Here is a 16,728-nt window from a genome sequence, read left to right as displayed (position 1 = left end):
CAACACCTGGATGAGATGCCACCTCCTATCTCATTGGAAATATTAGAAGCCAGCATTTACTGAGTCCTGGTGCTGTGCCAGGCCCTGTTCTAAGCACTGCACCATGTAGTAACTCACTTAATCCTCATCCCAGCCCTAGGAGGTTGTAATTCTACAGATGAGGAAACTGAGGCCCAGTGAGCTTGAGTCAAGTGCTCAAGGCCCCAGAGGCAGGAAGCAGGGGAGTCAGGGCTGCACTCAGGCCTGGGATCTGATGCAGCTTCTTCCTCACGTGCCCACCAGTGCCTCCTACACATGGCCTTCAGTAGTTCATTTTGGAGGCTACTTGTGCATTTCTCACTGTCTCCCCACAAAATGACAGCCTGCAGAGCAGGGCTTTAAAACTTGAACTCAGATTCAACTGAGGATTTGTGAAAGCACAGACTCTGATCCACTAGTTCTGGGCACAGCCTGAGTCTGCATTTCTAAGCCCGAACATCAGGCGATGCTGCTGCTGCTGGTCTGAGGACAGCACTTTGAGTGGTGAATCCGGACGAGGGCAGAGACGTCCTGCTGTGCCACCCTTGCTTAGCAGAGCCTAGGGCCTATGGAAACCTCTCTGAGACTTCACCAGCCCCGGCCCTCATGGGGGCAGGGGCGCTGCTGCTCCTCTCCCAGGGCTGGAGCTCTGGATGGGCTGGGTCCTGCCCCCATCCCTGTGTTCCCTTTGGGCTCAGACATGGAGACCCTGGGGAGCAGTCAGGTGGAGTCTGGACAAACCTTGCCTTAGGACAGCCTCCTATGCCCCTCCAAGCCCTGGTCCAGCTCTGACCCCCAGGGAATTCTTGCAGTTCTGGAAACCGCTCTTCTGACAGGTGCTCCCTCTATATAGAACCAATAGGGAGAGTGCTGTGAATGGTCCTCCCACCACGAGAGAGGATGAAGGAAGTATTGGGCTGGCAGTCGAAGAGGTCAGGGGCTAGTGAGGATGTTGCTGGAGAGAAGCATCAGTGTGCTGGGGTCCCTGGGTCCCCCTCCCCTAGCCATGGGGAGAAGACAGGGTGAATCTCTACTCCTAAAGCCAAGTGAGGGAGGCTTCAAGGAGACTGCCTGAAAGCTTGATGTGTGCCCCCCAAGGTGTGGGACACTCACATGGAGTGGGGAGGGTTAAAGTTGAGGAGCTCCCGACAGGTGGCGGGGCAGGAGATGGGCTGAGCGGGGGATCTCCAGAATTTGGGAGGCAATGATATGTTGGTGCTTTGCACAGTTCAAGTGTGGATCCTGCAGAAGGAAGAGTCAGGTCTTCCATAAAGGTGGTAGAGGAGAGGTTGGCTCTGGCAGAGAGGCTGGAGAGCTGCCATAGCAGCAGTTGGAGAGGGTATCAGCTGATGTGGGGCAGTCCTTAGCAGCGGGAAGCCCCCTCACAAAAGAGGCGGCTAGCACTTCCTATGTGCTCACCAGAGGGCCCACAGCAACACCCAGCACCGCTGCAGGACAGATTAAGACCTTGCTGCCCTGCCCCTCCTCCCCAGAGGAGCTACAGCCAGCTTGGGCATCTGGGGAGGACTCCATGTGCGAGGTGGAAAGGTGACAAAAGCTAACCACAACTCCCTCTCCCAAAATGACCACTGCAAGGGGAGGGGAAACTTTCACATAATCTGGGCGGCTCTGGACACTCTGAAGCCCACCCACAGTTTCCCTAGAAAACTCTGCCCCTTGGATAGAGACTGCCCACGGGTGAGGAGTCAGGGGCCTGTATTTCATTCCTGCAGGCTTGGTGGCAGCACCATGGACTTGCCCCAGCATCTGGGTCTGGGGGAGGGTGGTGCTGGGCTGTGCTCATCTTCCATTCCAGGAAAACCTAGGCAAGGAATGTCAAACTGCACAATGTACCTGGCTTCTAGAGAAGCAGGTCTGTAATTTGTTGGAAATGGTCTTCTCAAGCCACACTGGGAATAGTTTGTTTTCTCCAGCCCTGCCAAAGGGACCTTGGTCAGGAGGTTAAGTGAGCTTCATTGAAAAGACACACTTTTCCTTCCCAGGCTGATAAACAAGGCTGCTGCTGGGAAACCGATTTCCTCTGTCCGGGTGCTCAGCTGGAGCGCCCTGTCCCTGGCCAAGGAAAACAAATGCATAAACATTTCAGGGATATATAGGAAGCATTTCTGCTGGAAGCCTGCTGTGAATGGCTGCTGGAGTTTACATAGCAAACCCCACCGGGGCCTCGGCACAGCCTGGACAGAGCAGTCCCTACCCTCCCACTTCCCTCCCAGCCTGACTGGCTCTCAGCCTGCCTCTCCCCAAAGACCAACAGTCAGGCCTCTACACATGCCCCATCCACAAGAACACAAGACAAATGCTTTCACTGTCACCACCCAAATGCCAGTTTTACCCCCCTGGCACCTAAAATAAAAGGGGTCTCCTACAGCGGGACACAGCCCTGAGCTGCTTGTGTCCTGAGCCCCAGGGGCACATGGAAGCTGGGGACAGGCTGCTGTCCGGTGCTGGTGGCTCTCCTAGGCTTCTCCCTGGGCCAGAGCAGACACAGCAGGGGTGCATCCCCTGGTTCCTGTGTGTACACACCTACCTCTGCACAGCCCCCTCATAGTCCCAACTGCAGCACTCACTGGGCAGACAGGGTGGGGTACAGGGATGGCAGCCTTCAATGTGATAGAAACCCTGAGAGGCTAGTGCTCTGCCCCTGGGCTCCTGCATCCATCCCGTTCTTGTGAACCACTGCAGAGGAGTCCTTCACTGTGCTTTTCACACAACCTCTCTCCCGACCCGCTTCTTCATCAGCATGCCATTGCACTTTTGCACATTCTCATCTTCTTTTTGAAACTGGTGGAATATCAATGAATGGAACAAACAAGGTTCAGACTACTATTTCCCCTTCATGAGTGATTATCATACTTTTCCTATTCCAACTTATGCCATCTTTGTTCTGGAATGTGAGGGCTCCACAGGCTCTGCCCACCCACATTTTCAGTCAGCCTTCTCCCCACATGCTCCCCTACAGGGACCAGGGACCACACCCAGTCCCCAGTCCCTCTGTTTATCCCTGTCCTATTGTCCCCCCATGGCCAAGAGGTCCCTCCTTCTCGGAAGGCTCTTTTCCCATATCTACTTGGCCAGGTCCAGCCTACCCTCCAGGTTCACCTCCATTCTCCTGGGGCCCCACGCGGGCTCTGGGCGAATCACCCACCACCTTCCCCACACCAGCCATGATCAGCACAGACAGTGCACACCACGCTCTTTGCAGCTATGGAACAAATGAGTCTGGACCCTGGACATGGGTTTGACTCGTTTTATAGAAAGCCAGCTACCAGAAATAATGAGTCCCTGGGGCCAACCACATCGGAGGCCTGGGCGAGGGACCACCCAGCGGGGAGCAAGGGAGGGATGCAGACAAAGGCAGCAGAGATCCTGGCAACCTCCTTCCAGTACTCAGCAGTCACAGCTCAGCTGGGAGGGGACACAGCAACACACTGGGTCCCCAGCACAGTCCTGGGTGGGCCCTTCATGGAAGGGGCAGGGAGGCTCTGGATGCTTCTGCAGCGTTGCATGAGACTTGCCCCAGAGGCCTGGGGTTCAGCTGTCATCCTCGGTGATGAGGTGATGAATGGTGGACTACAGGGTTTACCCACATCCAACGGTCACAGGATGGGGTCTGAGCCGTTCCAGTTCACTGATGCCCCCTTCCACCTAAGCATAGAGTGAGGAGAGAGACAAAGAGAGATCAAGCTTCGGGGTCCCAGATGAGAGCCCATCTCTTGCCTCCACTTCCTGAAGGTTTTGTCTTGGAGGCTTTGAATAGTTCAGTTTCCATCCTGTTCATCTCACCCCTCCAGATTCACACACAAACCCACACACCAGTCTCTTACGGAAGACAAATACACCCAGGGCCCCAGAGAGCAATGGAGAGGCCAGGTGGCAGGTGATGCATTCTTTTGTACCACAACCTACTTTGTGCCTGGCACCACTGGGCCCTCCACAGAGGCCCTCCACTGACATGAATGATCCACACACGTGGACCAGCCGCTCTCCAGTGGGGCCCAGTGGTTAGCACTTTAGAGGCACCTGTGCAGTCCTAGGTATGGCTGAGTGCAGAACAATGGGGAGAGAGGGTGGGGAGGGGCCAGGAAGCTGGCATGACCTTGTAAGGGTTCTGGGCTTTACTGAGAGCCAAAGAAAGGCAGTGAACGGCTGTGAGCACTATAGTAACATGACAGTTTTTTGTTTTGTTTTGTTTTAACCTGAAGAAGCACAGAGTATAACTAAATTGTGCCCCAGGGTTAGAGACAACTGAATAACAGTTTAGTTACAAAACGAAAGTTACTGTAGGTGAGACCATGACATGTCCTAGCACTTGATTTTAACACATGGTGCTACTTTTCTAAAAACACTCAGAGGAATCAAATTTATAGCAGATGGAGTGTTTACATAAAATCTGGCACTAGGTATATTATACATTTACAGATATCATAAGACTATATATGAACTAGGGAACAGATGTTGAATATCTCCCAGCAGTTCTACAGTGCAGAGTTTGAGGCTGGAATTCATAAATGCTTTTCCAAGTATGAGGTTTGGGCAGGGAACAGACATCGTGTTTTCAAAACCTGAAGATTTTCTTCAGGATTGAAGAAGATCTGCCACAGAGGAATAAAAAGGGGAAGCTTTTCTCACTTCAACTGAATTGTACATCTACATCCAGAAAGTCTAGGATTCCTGACACTGGAACTGCAATGAGAAGGGTGTGAACAGGTTCTCCCAAAGTAACACAGTTGCATTTTCCAACAGAAGGCTTGGAACCACCAAGAGTTTTCAGTGAATGGTTCATCCTCAACCCACTGTTGCCCATGTTTATGACATAGCCTAAACTTCCACTGAATCTCTTTCTTCCTTTCCTAGGCTTAGGCTCTTTGTCTTTCCTCAAGTCAGTGCTTTCCTTCAATTGCCGCATCAAAGTCTCTGATTTTTAGATTGAAAGTGTCCCTTCTAAAGGCAGCAAGCTTCATACTCACCTTGTTCTTCCAACTCACTTCCCTCTTGGTTACAGACAACTTCTTGGTATCTGTAAAGACTGGATTTTCCCCTTGCATATTTTGAATACTTTACACCACTCCATTTCCCTTCGAATGAGCAGAAAGATTTCTTGTCATTTGGAGGAAAAAGTCTTCATGGCAATTCTGTGCTTCTTGCTCCCCTAGAAAGGTTTGGTGTGGAAGATATTTGCATACAGCCCATTTGGAACAATTAATATTGCATTCTCCTCCTAGCTCTGCCCAGGGCACTGTGAGGATAGATCGTGCATACCATCGGGGAATGTAAGGATGTCACATTCATCCTAGTCAAGACACAAGATGCAATCCTGCCCTACATTGTGCTCCCTAGTCAACAACCCAAGAAATTTTGATTTGTCCAAATAGGAATGCTGAGTTGTATCTTCTTGTTAAAATACTTGGCATAAAAGGTTGAAATGGGTGGATGCTGGAAAACATGCTCAGCCAGGAATGTTACACTGTTTGGGGCAACTGTGTCCAAAACTTTCTCCGCATCCTCCTCTGTGTCATTTGCTGATGTCCAGTGATGCTGAAAGATCTCACCCAAAATCGGCTTGTATGGCCTTTTGGCAACCAATCCTTTTCTGCCAGCATGAAAGGCTGAGAGTGATCCTTTTACCACCTGAACCATTCAGTTCCTGGGATCCTTCTGGTCATAAATGCTTAGAAACAGATCTGGTGTGCAAAAATATCTGCATACATTTTTAAAAGAGATACTTTAAGAATAAATACTGAAAGAACTACCTTAGTGAGATCCATTCCCAGTCTAACTTGTGACAAGAGGTGCACGATAACACTCTCACGTTCATCCACAACCCCACCTCCCCTTCCTCAATCGTTTTGAAGTGAAAAGACCAGCATCAGCACTTGTTCCATCGGATGTAGAAGAATTAAGTGCTTCTACACTATCCAAGTGCTTCAGACTATTTACAGGGCTTCTGTGTGTCAAGCAGATCCAGAGGAGTCTATTGGGTTTTGAGGTTGAGCTAGTTTGATGGAATTTATCCGCATCATAGCATTCATCTTCACTGCTCATGTAAGAGACACTGGGGCTGTATTTGGAGACAAACTGGCTTGGCTTGGCGAAGTTAGACTGCTCCTCGGCGATGAGTGCCCACTGCTGATACTATTTGGAGGTGGAGTCTGATGATGTCCTGTAGTAGCTAATATAGGTCCAACCAGCAGGAAAATGGCCACTGCTCTGGCTGACACAACTGAGCAGGTTCTGGAGGTAAGCAGGCTGGGAAGGCATTGTGCTGACCCCCGTTCCTGGGTACTGAGTTCATCTATTACGTCTGCTGGGTTAAAAGCACCTTAGCAATCTGCAGCCACACAATGAGGGTTTGAGAGTTTCAATTTTCTTGTTCTGTTCATCATCTTTGCAGTTTGGAGTGTGTCATTAAAAAGCTTTTATTGTTCTATTAAGATTTGTGGGTAAGCATTGAAATCTTGGACACCAAGGAACACATCCTGAATCCAGACTCCCAGAGGGTGGCAGAAGGGAGGCAGGAAGGACAGCAACGTGCCGGCTCTCAGCCTGGTCCCCAGGTCCCTTCACCCCACCCCTCTCTATCCTTCCAAACCTTTACCCTCCCCACTCAGAAAGACTGAAGTACCTCCTATGAGCTCCCAATTTACAAATTCCTTGAATCCTGGCAAGCTGCTTCAGTGCAGGGGTGAGTCACACTCATCTGCCACTAGACAACATCTGTGTCACCACAGTGGCTGAGTCTTACTATCAGGCTGTTGAGTTTGGGCTTGGTTTTGAGGTTTTCTATAGACATAACCAACCGTCTCCATCCAGCCAACAGGTGCAAATGCAGGGAGAGTACTAGAAATACCACAGGGAAGCAGTTTGCAATTACAATAGAAAATCAAAGCAGAGACATTTTAAAAATCAAAAGGGCCGAGCCATGACACATGTTGTGCCTGTGTAGGGGATGAATTGAATCGTTCCCCGATTGGAATGGTCCTGAAAGCTTGTGAGTTAATTACAAGGACAAGTAAGAAGGGCTCTGCATAGGCAACCAACAACTGCGGACGGGCACAGAAAGGGGAGGGATGAAATGGAAACACCCCTGAGGAGCAGAAGAGACAGAATCACAGTTCCAGACTCACTCGTCAGTGCTAATGCGGGAGGCGGCTGCCAGCCAGCCAGTTTACAGCCGGGTCTCTCATCCTCGTACCTTAGGCACTTTGGCTCAGTAACTCTTTGTTGTGGGGGCTGTCGTGTGCATTGTGAAATGTTTAGCATCCTCTGCCAGGGTTGAAATGACTAAAAATGTCCTCAGACATTGCCAAATAACCCCAGGGGCACAAAATCATCCCGTTGAGACCACTGGCTCTGTAAAAACACCATGGTCCCTGGGGTTCAAGTCAACTCAAAATCACAGAGAAAGGCACTTCATGGCGGAAAATAAGGCCCTGTCCCCTGAGAGGCATCACTGCAACAGAGGGGTGGTTACCTGCCTTAACAGCTTTTCAACGTTGATGAACCCTGTGTTTTTCCTGGGGAAAAAAGATGCCTCATAGAGCCTGTGTCAGCCAGCACAAGACAGCAGGCCTGAGTTCAAAGCTCCTGACTGGTAGAAAATCATCCAGGGACTCTTGCACACTTTGTATCTCCAGACAAATAGGCCTGTGTGAAAGTTTCCATTCCCAAGCTCCAGCCATTCGGAATGGGGAGCAGCTCCAAGATGAGCCACGTGGGTATCCCTCACCCCTGGGCCTTAACCCCCGCTGGGCCCTGCCCAGTCCGCCATTCTGCAGGATCAGATCCAGATTCCTCTTTGCAGAAGTGTTCTCTGGCTGCCAGGCCAGCCATGGGTCCCTGTCAGCACCCAGGCCAGGCTCTAAGGCAAAGCTGGTCTCACCAGCGCCTGAAGCCTGGGCTCCAGGTGGTGGCGGCAGGTGGGGGTGCCGCTGCATGAACACGACCCCCCAGGCCAGCTGCTCCTCCTGGACGCCTGCTTAGGGAGCGGCCCCGCCCTCCCAGGCACTCAGCAGGGAAACCACGGTCCTCGCTCACATTTCAAAGCCCTGCCTTGCCCTCTCCTCTCTGCCTGCTCCTGAGCCCTGGCCCAACTTGCCACCACCTGATTCCTCCTCCTCCCCAAGGCATCGCCAGAGGCCACCGCAGCTCACAGGAAATCGAGTGCTTCCACAGCTCTTCTCTCAACCTCACAGCAGCTCAGGAGAGGGATCCTTAGATCCCAGGGACAGATGGGGAAACTAAGGCGGGGAGAAGAAGCAGACCTTCTGGAGCTCACACAGCTTGATGACTGCAGAGCCAGCACAGGGCAGGTGTGTGTGGGGGGCAGGGCATCGGAAGAGGGCTGGCATGGACAGTGGGGAGTGACAGCACCCAGAGAATGCTCCTCTGATGGGTGGGAGGCACTATGGACAGGGAGCCTGGGGAAAACGGTGTCAGCATGGAAGCTGAACGGGAGGTTTCGCAGGCAGTGAAGGTAGCTGAGGGAGGCGGGTGCTCTGCCTCAGCCCCTCGAAGGCACCATACCCAGCTGGAATTACATTTTCAATTTCTTGTCTGCACCTCCAAACAGAAACATCTGTGCCCCAGCCCCAGGCTCCGGTTATGAGTTCTTTCCTCTTTTCTCTGGACTGTTGACAACCGTTTCATTTTTCTCCCTCTAGCTAGGCTGGAAGCATGAGAGAGGTCACTGTGTGTGTCTTGTTTGGAAATGACCATAAATTAGCCTGTTTTTGCTGAGATGGTTACAGTACAACAGGGGGAGGGGACAGGGGACAGACCCCACATTCCTGACACAAGCAAAGGTAACAGGAGACTCTCTCAGGCCGAGGTTTGCATCACAGCAAAGTGCAGAAACACATGGGGTCTGGGATGGTTTGAATTAGGATGCTCTTCTCTGAAGGGGAAATCAGCAGTCTGGGCTTGTGCAATGCCACCGAGGCAACAAAGCCAGGTGGTGGGAAGTCACTGCCCGCTCAGTGACCTTCCAATGGGCTGGGACAGCAAAAGCATAAGCCGCAGTTCCTGGAGCTTGTGACTGAAAGTGTGGCTGGGACACAGACCTCTGTTCTAGAGGCCTCCATCTCACTGTCTGTAAAAGAAGAGGTGATAACAGGGGGTGCCCAAAGGCCTTTCTGTAGAGTCAAGCAAGCTGCCAGACAGTCAGCTGTGTGGCTCGGGGGTTCTTGCAGGGCATCAGAGCTGGGTTTAAGGGTGGGTGATGCGTCTTTCCCTGGACTGTAACAGGGTTGATTCTGAACTAGACTTTTGGCTGATGGCAAACTCTCTGAGAGCAGGAGCCAAGTTCTGCTCAGCTGTTTCTTCCCTGGTATCCAGCCCAGGGGTTCCATGAGGGTTGACCTGATGTAGGGGAATTCTGCCTGCCCACCAGGCTGGCCTACCCTGCAGCCCCACCCACCGAGCAAGATGGACAAGATGCTGTGGGCACACAGCTGCCTCTTATCAGGAGCTTGGGTTCTGACTGCAGCCTTTGAAATGACCTGAGCTCATGCCATGATGTCATGTGCATCCCCTTCCTGACACGGTGGGGCCTTCCTACAGACAGCAGGACTTACCCCTAAGAGGCCAGGCCCACTGGAAGTGGGTCCTCACTGACCTTGGAGGCCACTTTCCCTAGTCTGTCCCTTTGGGCTGTTTGAAAATCTGGGATGGAAACAGAACGCAAGACCAGACCCCTTGGACTAGGATTCTGCGAGGCTGGGCCTGCTGTCTCCCATTGCAGTGGTATGTTACCTGACAGGTATGGGGGCAGTGTTCTCACTCTCCACTCACCCATTCAGCTTTTCTAGGAATAACTGCCCAGGTGGACCCTCCATGATGGGGGATTGATGGGGGAAGTGGAACAGGCAGGCAGCTGGTGTCAGCAAAATTCTAGCAGACATGGAACACAGACCTGGGGATGAGGGGATAGCTAATGGAGCTAGGAAGAAGGTTCCCCTGGCCCAGTGCCTATGGTGGGCCAGAGAATCAATGCCTCACTTGATACCCAACTCTCACAAGGCAGCAGGGTTTTGAGGGTGGGGGATGGGCACTGCCCTTACCTGGTTCTCAAAGTGTGGTACCGGGACCAGCAGTATCAGCATCACTCAAGGACTCCTTAAAAATGCAAATTCTTGGGCCCTGCCCTGGACCTACTGAATAAAAAGCTCAGAAACCCTGGGTGTGGGGCATGGCGATTTGTGTTTTTTGGTTTTGTTTTTTTGCGTGTTTTTTGAGACGGAGTTTCCCTCTTGTTGCCCAGGTTGGAGTGCAATGGCATGATCTCAGCTCACTGCAACCTCCGTCTCCCGGGTTCAAGCGATTCTCCTGCCTCAGCCTCCCGAGTAGCTGGGATTACAGGCATGCGCCACCACGCCTGGTTAATTCTGTATTTTTAATGGAGATGGGGTTTCTCCATGTTAGTCAGGCTCGTCTCAAACTCCCAACCTCAGGTGATCTGCCTGCCTCGGCCTTCCAAAGTGCTGGGATTGCAGGTGGTGATCTGTGTTTTAACATATTCTCCAGGTGACTCTGATGCCCCTGAAGCTTGAAGCCACTGCTCTGGAGCAAACTTTCCCATGCATGAGCCACAAATGCATATGGGCTTCCCTCAGCCCCTGTGTGCCGCACAAACAGAATTATTTTCCATCCATGACTGCTCGAGGAGATGCTAGGGCTCAGCCTTGTCCAAGCTCACACAACACTGAGCAGATGTGAGGGCAGAGAAGGGCAGGGCCCTGGCTCAAATCATGCAGTCTCTCTGCTTCCCACATCACCTCACTGTCACCTGCTTACAAGTGGCCAACGGGCAGGGGAAGGAAGTCCTGGGAGATGGAGGCAGCCAACAGAAGAGGAAGAGGAGCTTCAGGCCCGTGTCCACACACTAAGACTCTCACCCTGCATGGACTGAGCTCCACGCAGGCCAAAGCCCCAGGTCAATCTCAAACAATTGTCAATTAGGGCTGAGCCCAAGAAGTCCAATCCTGGGCCCACGCTGGGAGGTGCTTGGTGAGTCATGCAGTGGAATAATTTCTGGGGAAAAAGGAGTTACTCCAGAAGCGACAGTGGAGAGGTGTCAGGTGGTGGGCCACCCCCTGGGAGCGATACAGAGACACAGAGTCAGATGGAGGCCTTCAGAGAGGGTCCCAGGAGTCCAGAGGCAAGCAGAGGCTGTGTCCAGGGTGTCGGAGCCCTGCTCAACAGGCCCACCTGCAGGAAGGATGCCCTGTGGCCTCCCACGCTGTCCCGTACAGATGCCAAGGCTGGTGTCACCTCCTGTCCCCACTGCTGCCTTTCTCTCATCACTTTGAATGAGTGGCCCTTTGTACATGAAAGGAAAGCGACCTGCAGATGCCCTTAATCCTCCCAACGAAAGAAGCACCGGCACATGACCCTGCAAGAATGCTTCATCCCTGGCTCGGGGGGCGGGCAGGTGGATGGACGGACAGACAAAGCATGTCGAGGATGTCTCTGCGCTCCTCCCACTTCCCCTTCCCGGTGTTTCCACCATGTGAATGGCTCTTTCTCTGCAGCTCCTCTCAAAGGCTCGCTTGCCTGTGGTGGGCATCAACCCTAAGTTCACTGTGGCCCGTGGATCTCAGGCAGTAAGCATTGTGGGGCCTCGCCATTTTCCATCCCCCTGCCACAACCCCAACCATTTCACAGGCAGAGAAATGGAGATTCTCTGAGATCACACCAAATCAGGAGTGGCTGAGGTCATCATCGTGAGCACAAACACCATGGAGCACTTAGTAACGTCCCAAACACTCTTCACAAGGTCTGGTAAGCAAGGTATGCATCACCTCCATTTTACAGATGACAAAGTGGGGTGCAGGAAGGTGAGGTCCAGAGGTTCACACCAAGAAGCGGCGACACCAGGGCTGGAACCCAGGCAGCTTCTCTCCAGAGCCCACGCTCATAAATGCTACCTGTTCCACTTCTCCTCCAGAAGGGACTAGGATCCAGGCCTCTGCCTCCTGGACTACTCCTCTCATGCATGCTGAGGCCTCCGGGTCATTCCCCAAGGGCTTTGTGAAGGGCCTGCCAGGGCAAGGGGAGCACTTCTGACAGCTACGGCCCCACCAGCCCAGGGGTCCGCTCAGAGAACACAGCAAGGAGGTGAGCCCCAACTCACCCCAGTTACTGAACATTCCCCTCCCCTAGCCTGAGCCTCAGCCTCCCCTTAAATACAGAGGGGCTGGGTCAGAGGAGTTGGAGGTCCCACTTGCCTCTGAGGCCACAGGCATGCTGCTCAGTGTTCAGAGTGGCCGAGCTGCTCCTCCAGCTCCTCCGAAAGCAGAGGGTGCCGCTCCAGGCAGCACCTCCCACCACCCCCAGGCTGGGCCAGGGCTCCCAGCTTCCCATCCTGCTCAAGCCTCCCCCACCCTCAGGTAAGCACCCCTGTCCTGCCTCCTTCGGGCCTAATGGTACTTGCCACATCTGGCTGCTGCTGCCTTGAGGGAGGAGGGGCTTCAAGAGGTACCTGTGTAGTCCCCAACCCCCACCATGAGGGCAGCCTCAGAAGCTGTCTAAAGACGCATCACCACTGCAGACCACACACTCCTGAACCTGGACCCCAGTGACCCAGTGGAGAAACCTGTGTCTTTCCAATCACCACACCCCTTTGAATCAGGGTGGTCAGGAACCCATCTGTCTTCCTGCAGGCCTGACCACCTCCAACCATGGCTCCTCAAAGCTATTCGGGGTAAGGCTCAAAGCCAGAGAGGGGCTTGACTCACTTGGTTCTGATGCAGAGCTCGAGGGGGGGGGACAAGGTCGTTGTCTGTGTCATCAGAGATGGTTTGGGTGGTATCTGGGAAGGAGGAGAGAGGCACACAACACGTCACCCAGGGCCCTGCACTCACCCTGAGGTCAGCACAGACCACTCCCGGGACCCGACCCCCTCATCTCCATCTCAACTGGACCCACCTTCATCCCTGACATCCGTTCTCATCTGCACAACTCACTGGTCCCCACCCAAGTCCCACTTCAGCTACCACAATACTCTTTCTAAAGACACTTCTTATCTCACCACCCCGATTCCAAAACCTTCCATGGCTCCCCACTGCCTGAAGAATACATCCAAACTGGTCAGCATAGTATTCAGGGCTCTTCACCATGGCGTATAGGCTTTACCCAACACCCTTAATGCCACCCACTGCTCAAGGCCCAGCTCTGGCCGCCTCCTGCAGGAAGGCCCTGCGGGCGTTGGCTCTCGGATCCCTCAGTCTGGACGCTGGAGTCTGCACTACTCTCCGTCATGGGGGATGGTGGATATGAACGCTGGTTTCTGTGACCAGCCTGGAGGCTCCCTGGGGATGGGGGGGAGGGCCCGCACCAATGGTCAGCCGGATCTGCTCCTGCTGGTTGGCCAGGCCATCGTAGTAGTACAAGTCAAAGAGCCTCTCAGTCCTCCAGTCACGCAGGAGCCCCGGCTGCAGGCTAAAGAGGACGCTGAAGTGACTCTCGCTGCACACCACCCAGATGGGGAACCTCGGGGTCTTCAGGAAGCAGCCAACCTGGATGAGGGAGAGGCCTGATGTGAAGTGCCGTCCCCAGGGAAAGGGGCCGGGGCATTTTTCTGTCTGACCCAAGGCAGGGCTGACCTCAGAGGGGCCCTGCTGAAGATCACGTCTGTCTGATGCTGGGAGCCCCCATGCTGCTCAGGCCACCGGGCTGTTTCTCAGGGCCATCCCTGCCCTGTCACCCCACCTGCTGCTGCTTGCAGGGCCTCTGCCGTACAGACCCGAGACCCGGTCTCACTCCCCCCTCATCCCCCATATCTAGTGGCTCCCAGTACTGCTCATTCTGCATCCAAGAGCTCCCCCACTGCCAGCCTTTCCTCTTGAGATCTACTCAGCCTCCAACATGTACCATGGCAGTGACCTCCTAACCAGTCCTTCCCACACCCCTCAAACAAATTCAGCTTGTCCACTAGCCTAGAGCTTGCTTACCCTTGGACAGCTTGCATCTCCCAAATCCCTTATTGGAGCAGAAATAGTTTCCTCCTTCCAGCTCCCAGGGTGCCCACCCACCTCAGCTGCAGCACCTCTGCCTCATGCTCGACAGATCATAGCCTTAAGTTCCAGGAGCCCGAGGTAAGTAAATGTTGGACGAATTAAATTTCTCATGGATGAAGCAGGGCTTGAACTAGAACTGTACGGTAGAGACAGGGAGGCATGGAGCCCTGGGGAGCCAGGAGGGAAAGGTCTGAGTGAGAAGTCTGTGGGGGTGCCAGGAATGGAGGGCCAGAGAAATTCAGGGTGCAGCAGGGCACTGAGCTTGCAGCAACACTTGGATAGGGAGCATTCAGAGCAGGGGAATTTCATGGTGGAAGCGTGTTTGCGGAAGACAGATAAGGAGGAATAAGCACCGGGGCCCTCAGCACATTGCTAGCGTCTTGCCTGTAATGGGAAGAGAAGTGACAAGGGTCCCCTGTGAAGCCCCTGAATGCCTGGCCTTCAAGCACTTTCCCCCAGCCCCTGACACTCCTTGGGCGGCGCCTCTCCTGACCCTGGGCCCTGGTTTATTCAACTATGTACGTGCCACGGGCCAGGCTGATTCTGGCCTAATCCCCACCAGCCCCAGGGAGATGTTTGCATGCTCAGGTATTTACAGCTACAGCCTGTGGATTAAAGAAAGAATGGGAATTATTTTTCCAGTGGGGAGAAGGGCATACTTTTTCCAGAACCCTTCACAGGAGAGTGGTCGAGCAGCTCCCATCTTGGTCTGGGATGTCTCTGACAGCGGGGCTGTGCTCTGAAGGTCCTGAACCAGGTCCCCAGTGAAATTCCTGCACATTTAAAGCTGCCTCCTCCAGAAGGTAGGGGGACAATCTTTACTATGCACTCGTCCTTTCTTAGGGTTCAAGTGTCCCCTCCCCCAACACCAAGGCCTCACCCCAGCCCTGTGTGCCATTCAAGTGGACCGCAGAACTCATTCCTTAGTGAAGTGTGGGGGAATTAGATGTCTTACAGGACGTGGCTGGACGTGCCTAAACCCCACGTAAACTTGGCTTCCATTCCATGCTTCAAAGAGGCTTTTCTGGTGAGGGCATCGCCAGGAACAGGGAACCCTGACACAGGGACCCAGTATTCATTCACGGCAAGGAGAGAGCCCCGAAGCCGACCAGGGAACAGACCTTTGCATAATCAGCCACCCTGAATTTTCCAACAGAGGGACAAAAGCGCAGCTTGCCACGCAGAAATAACAGTCGAGAGATTAAGGGAAAAAAGCTGCCCGAAGAGTTTATAAATGAGTTTCCTCATTCAGGAGCCTCTTTCCAAGTGGGTGACATTTTCCAGAGATGAAATTCACTTCCTTTAAATTCTTGGGTAACCAAAGGCTTGGGGCGAGGCCGGAGTTGGCGGGGGGTGGAGGGGGGGTGCTGGCGGGGGAGGGCCACATTTCCTACAGCACAGTCTGAGGCTTTGTCCTGGCGGGGGAACATGTAGCACAATCAGGGATTACTTAATCTTCTAGGGCGGGGGTTGTGAATGGCCTAAAGCCATCCATGGACAGCCAGGTTAGAAGTACTCACTTAAAAGGATTAGCATTTACTTGCCGTGAGTTATGGTGTGGCATTTCTAAGGACAGAGTTTATGGTGTGGCATTTCTAAGGACAGCAATGGGGACACAGTGCTAGAGACAATAAGAACAGTGCTGTCCTTATGGAGCTTACCAGATTGATGGGGATGACACATTAACTAAATAATCAAACCCATACATTTCCACTGCACTTCATTGAATCCAGGATGCCCTCAGATTCGCCATTTATTTATTTATTTATTTTTATTTATTTATTTTTTTGAGACGGAGTCTCGCTGTGTTGCCCAGGTTGGAGTGCAGTGGCTGGATCTCAGCTCACTGCAAGCTCCGCCTCCCGGGTTTACACCACTCTCCTGCCTCAGCCTCCTGAGTAGCTGGGACTACAGGCGCCCGCCACCTTGCCCGGCTAGTTTTTTGTATTTTTTAGTAGAGACAGGGTTTCACCGGGTTAGCCAGGATGGTCTCGATCTCCTGACCTTGTGATCCGCCCGTCTCGGCCTCCCAAAGTGCTGGGATTACAGGCTTGAGCCACCGCGCCCGGCCCACCATTTATTTTTTGTATCACTAAGTAAGAAAGAAAAAGCAGGTGTGTCAAAGTCTGACACACCATCAACTGTAATAATGCATCAAAATTTCAGAAGTGCTCGAATGTGGTCAAGTTTGCATCTTAAAGGCGATGAAATGTGATGCTTAAAATACAGAAGAGGCCCTATGAAGGAAAGAATAAAGATACCCTGATGGTGATTGACAAGGTAGGGAGGGGACAATGAGAAGGGCCCCCTACTTAGATGGGGTTATGAGGGCAGGAAAGGCTGCCTTTTAGGAAGTAACGTTTAAGTCAAAACAATGAGAGGGAAAAGCTGGGCAGGTGGAGGGTGCAGTGTGTACAAAGGCCGGGAGGTGGGAGAGAGCCCGAGAGAAGCCCCAGCCTGCAGGAGAGAGTAGCGCAGGCTGAGGTGGGAGAGGAAGGCAGGTGCAAGTCTGGCAGGGTGTTGGGGGTGGTGGGAAGTTTTGGATTTTAGTTTCTGCATTAGCCTGCTTGGGCTGCCATAACAAATACCACAGACTGGGCAGCTCAGACAGCAGACATTTATTATCTCACAGTTCTGGAGGCTGGAGGTCCGAGTTGTCACCAGGGTTGTTTCT

The 16,728-nt window shown here is 53.0% G+C and overlaps 1 protein-coding gene across 1 annotated transcript in view; it reads right to left on the bottom strand.

Moving 5' to 3' along the window:
• Nucleotides 1-3,272: 3,272 nt before the first annotated feature.
• The window catches only part of MINDY4 (MINDY lysine 48 deubiquitinase 4), a 131,687-nt gene continuing 118,231 nt past the window's right edge, over nt 3,273-16,728 (bottom strand). Inside the window, 4 exon segments of the mRNA XM_009203158.2 lie at nt 3,273-3,684; nt 12,774-12,802; nt 12,804-12,847; nt 13,373-13,553. Coding sequence (XP_009201422.2) covers nt 3,636-3,684; nt 12,774-12,802; nt 12,804-12,847; nt 13,373-13,553 — 303 coding nt within the window. The 3' untranslated portion in view covers nt 3,273-3,635.

This window comes from Papio anubis, chromosome 4, assembly GCF_008728515.1.
Source record: "Papio anubis isolate 15944 chromosome 4, Panubis1.0, whole genome shotgun sequence".
In the NCBI taxonomy this organism is placed as follows: Eukaryota; Metazoa; Chordata; class Mammalia; order Primates; family Cercopithecidae; genus Papio; species Papio anubis.
Note: the sequence above shows the minus strand (reverse complement) of the source record. Positions and strands in the feature narration are given on the sequence as shown.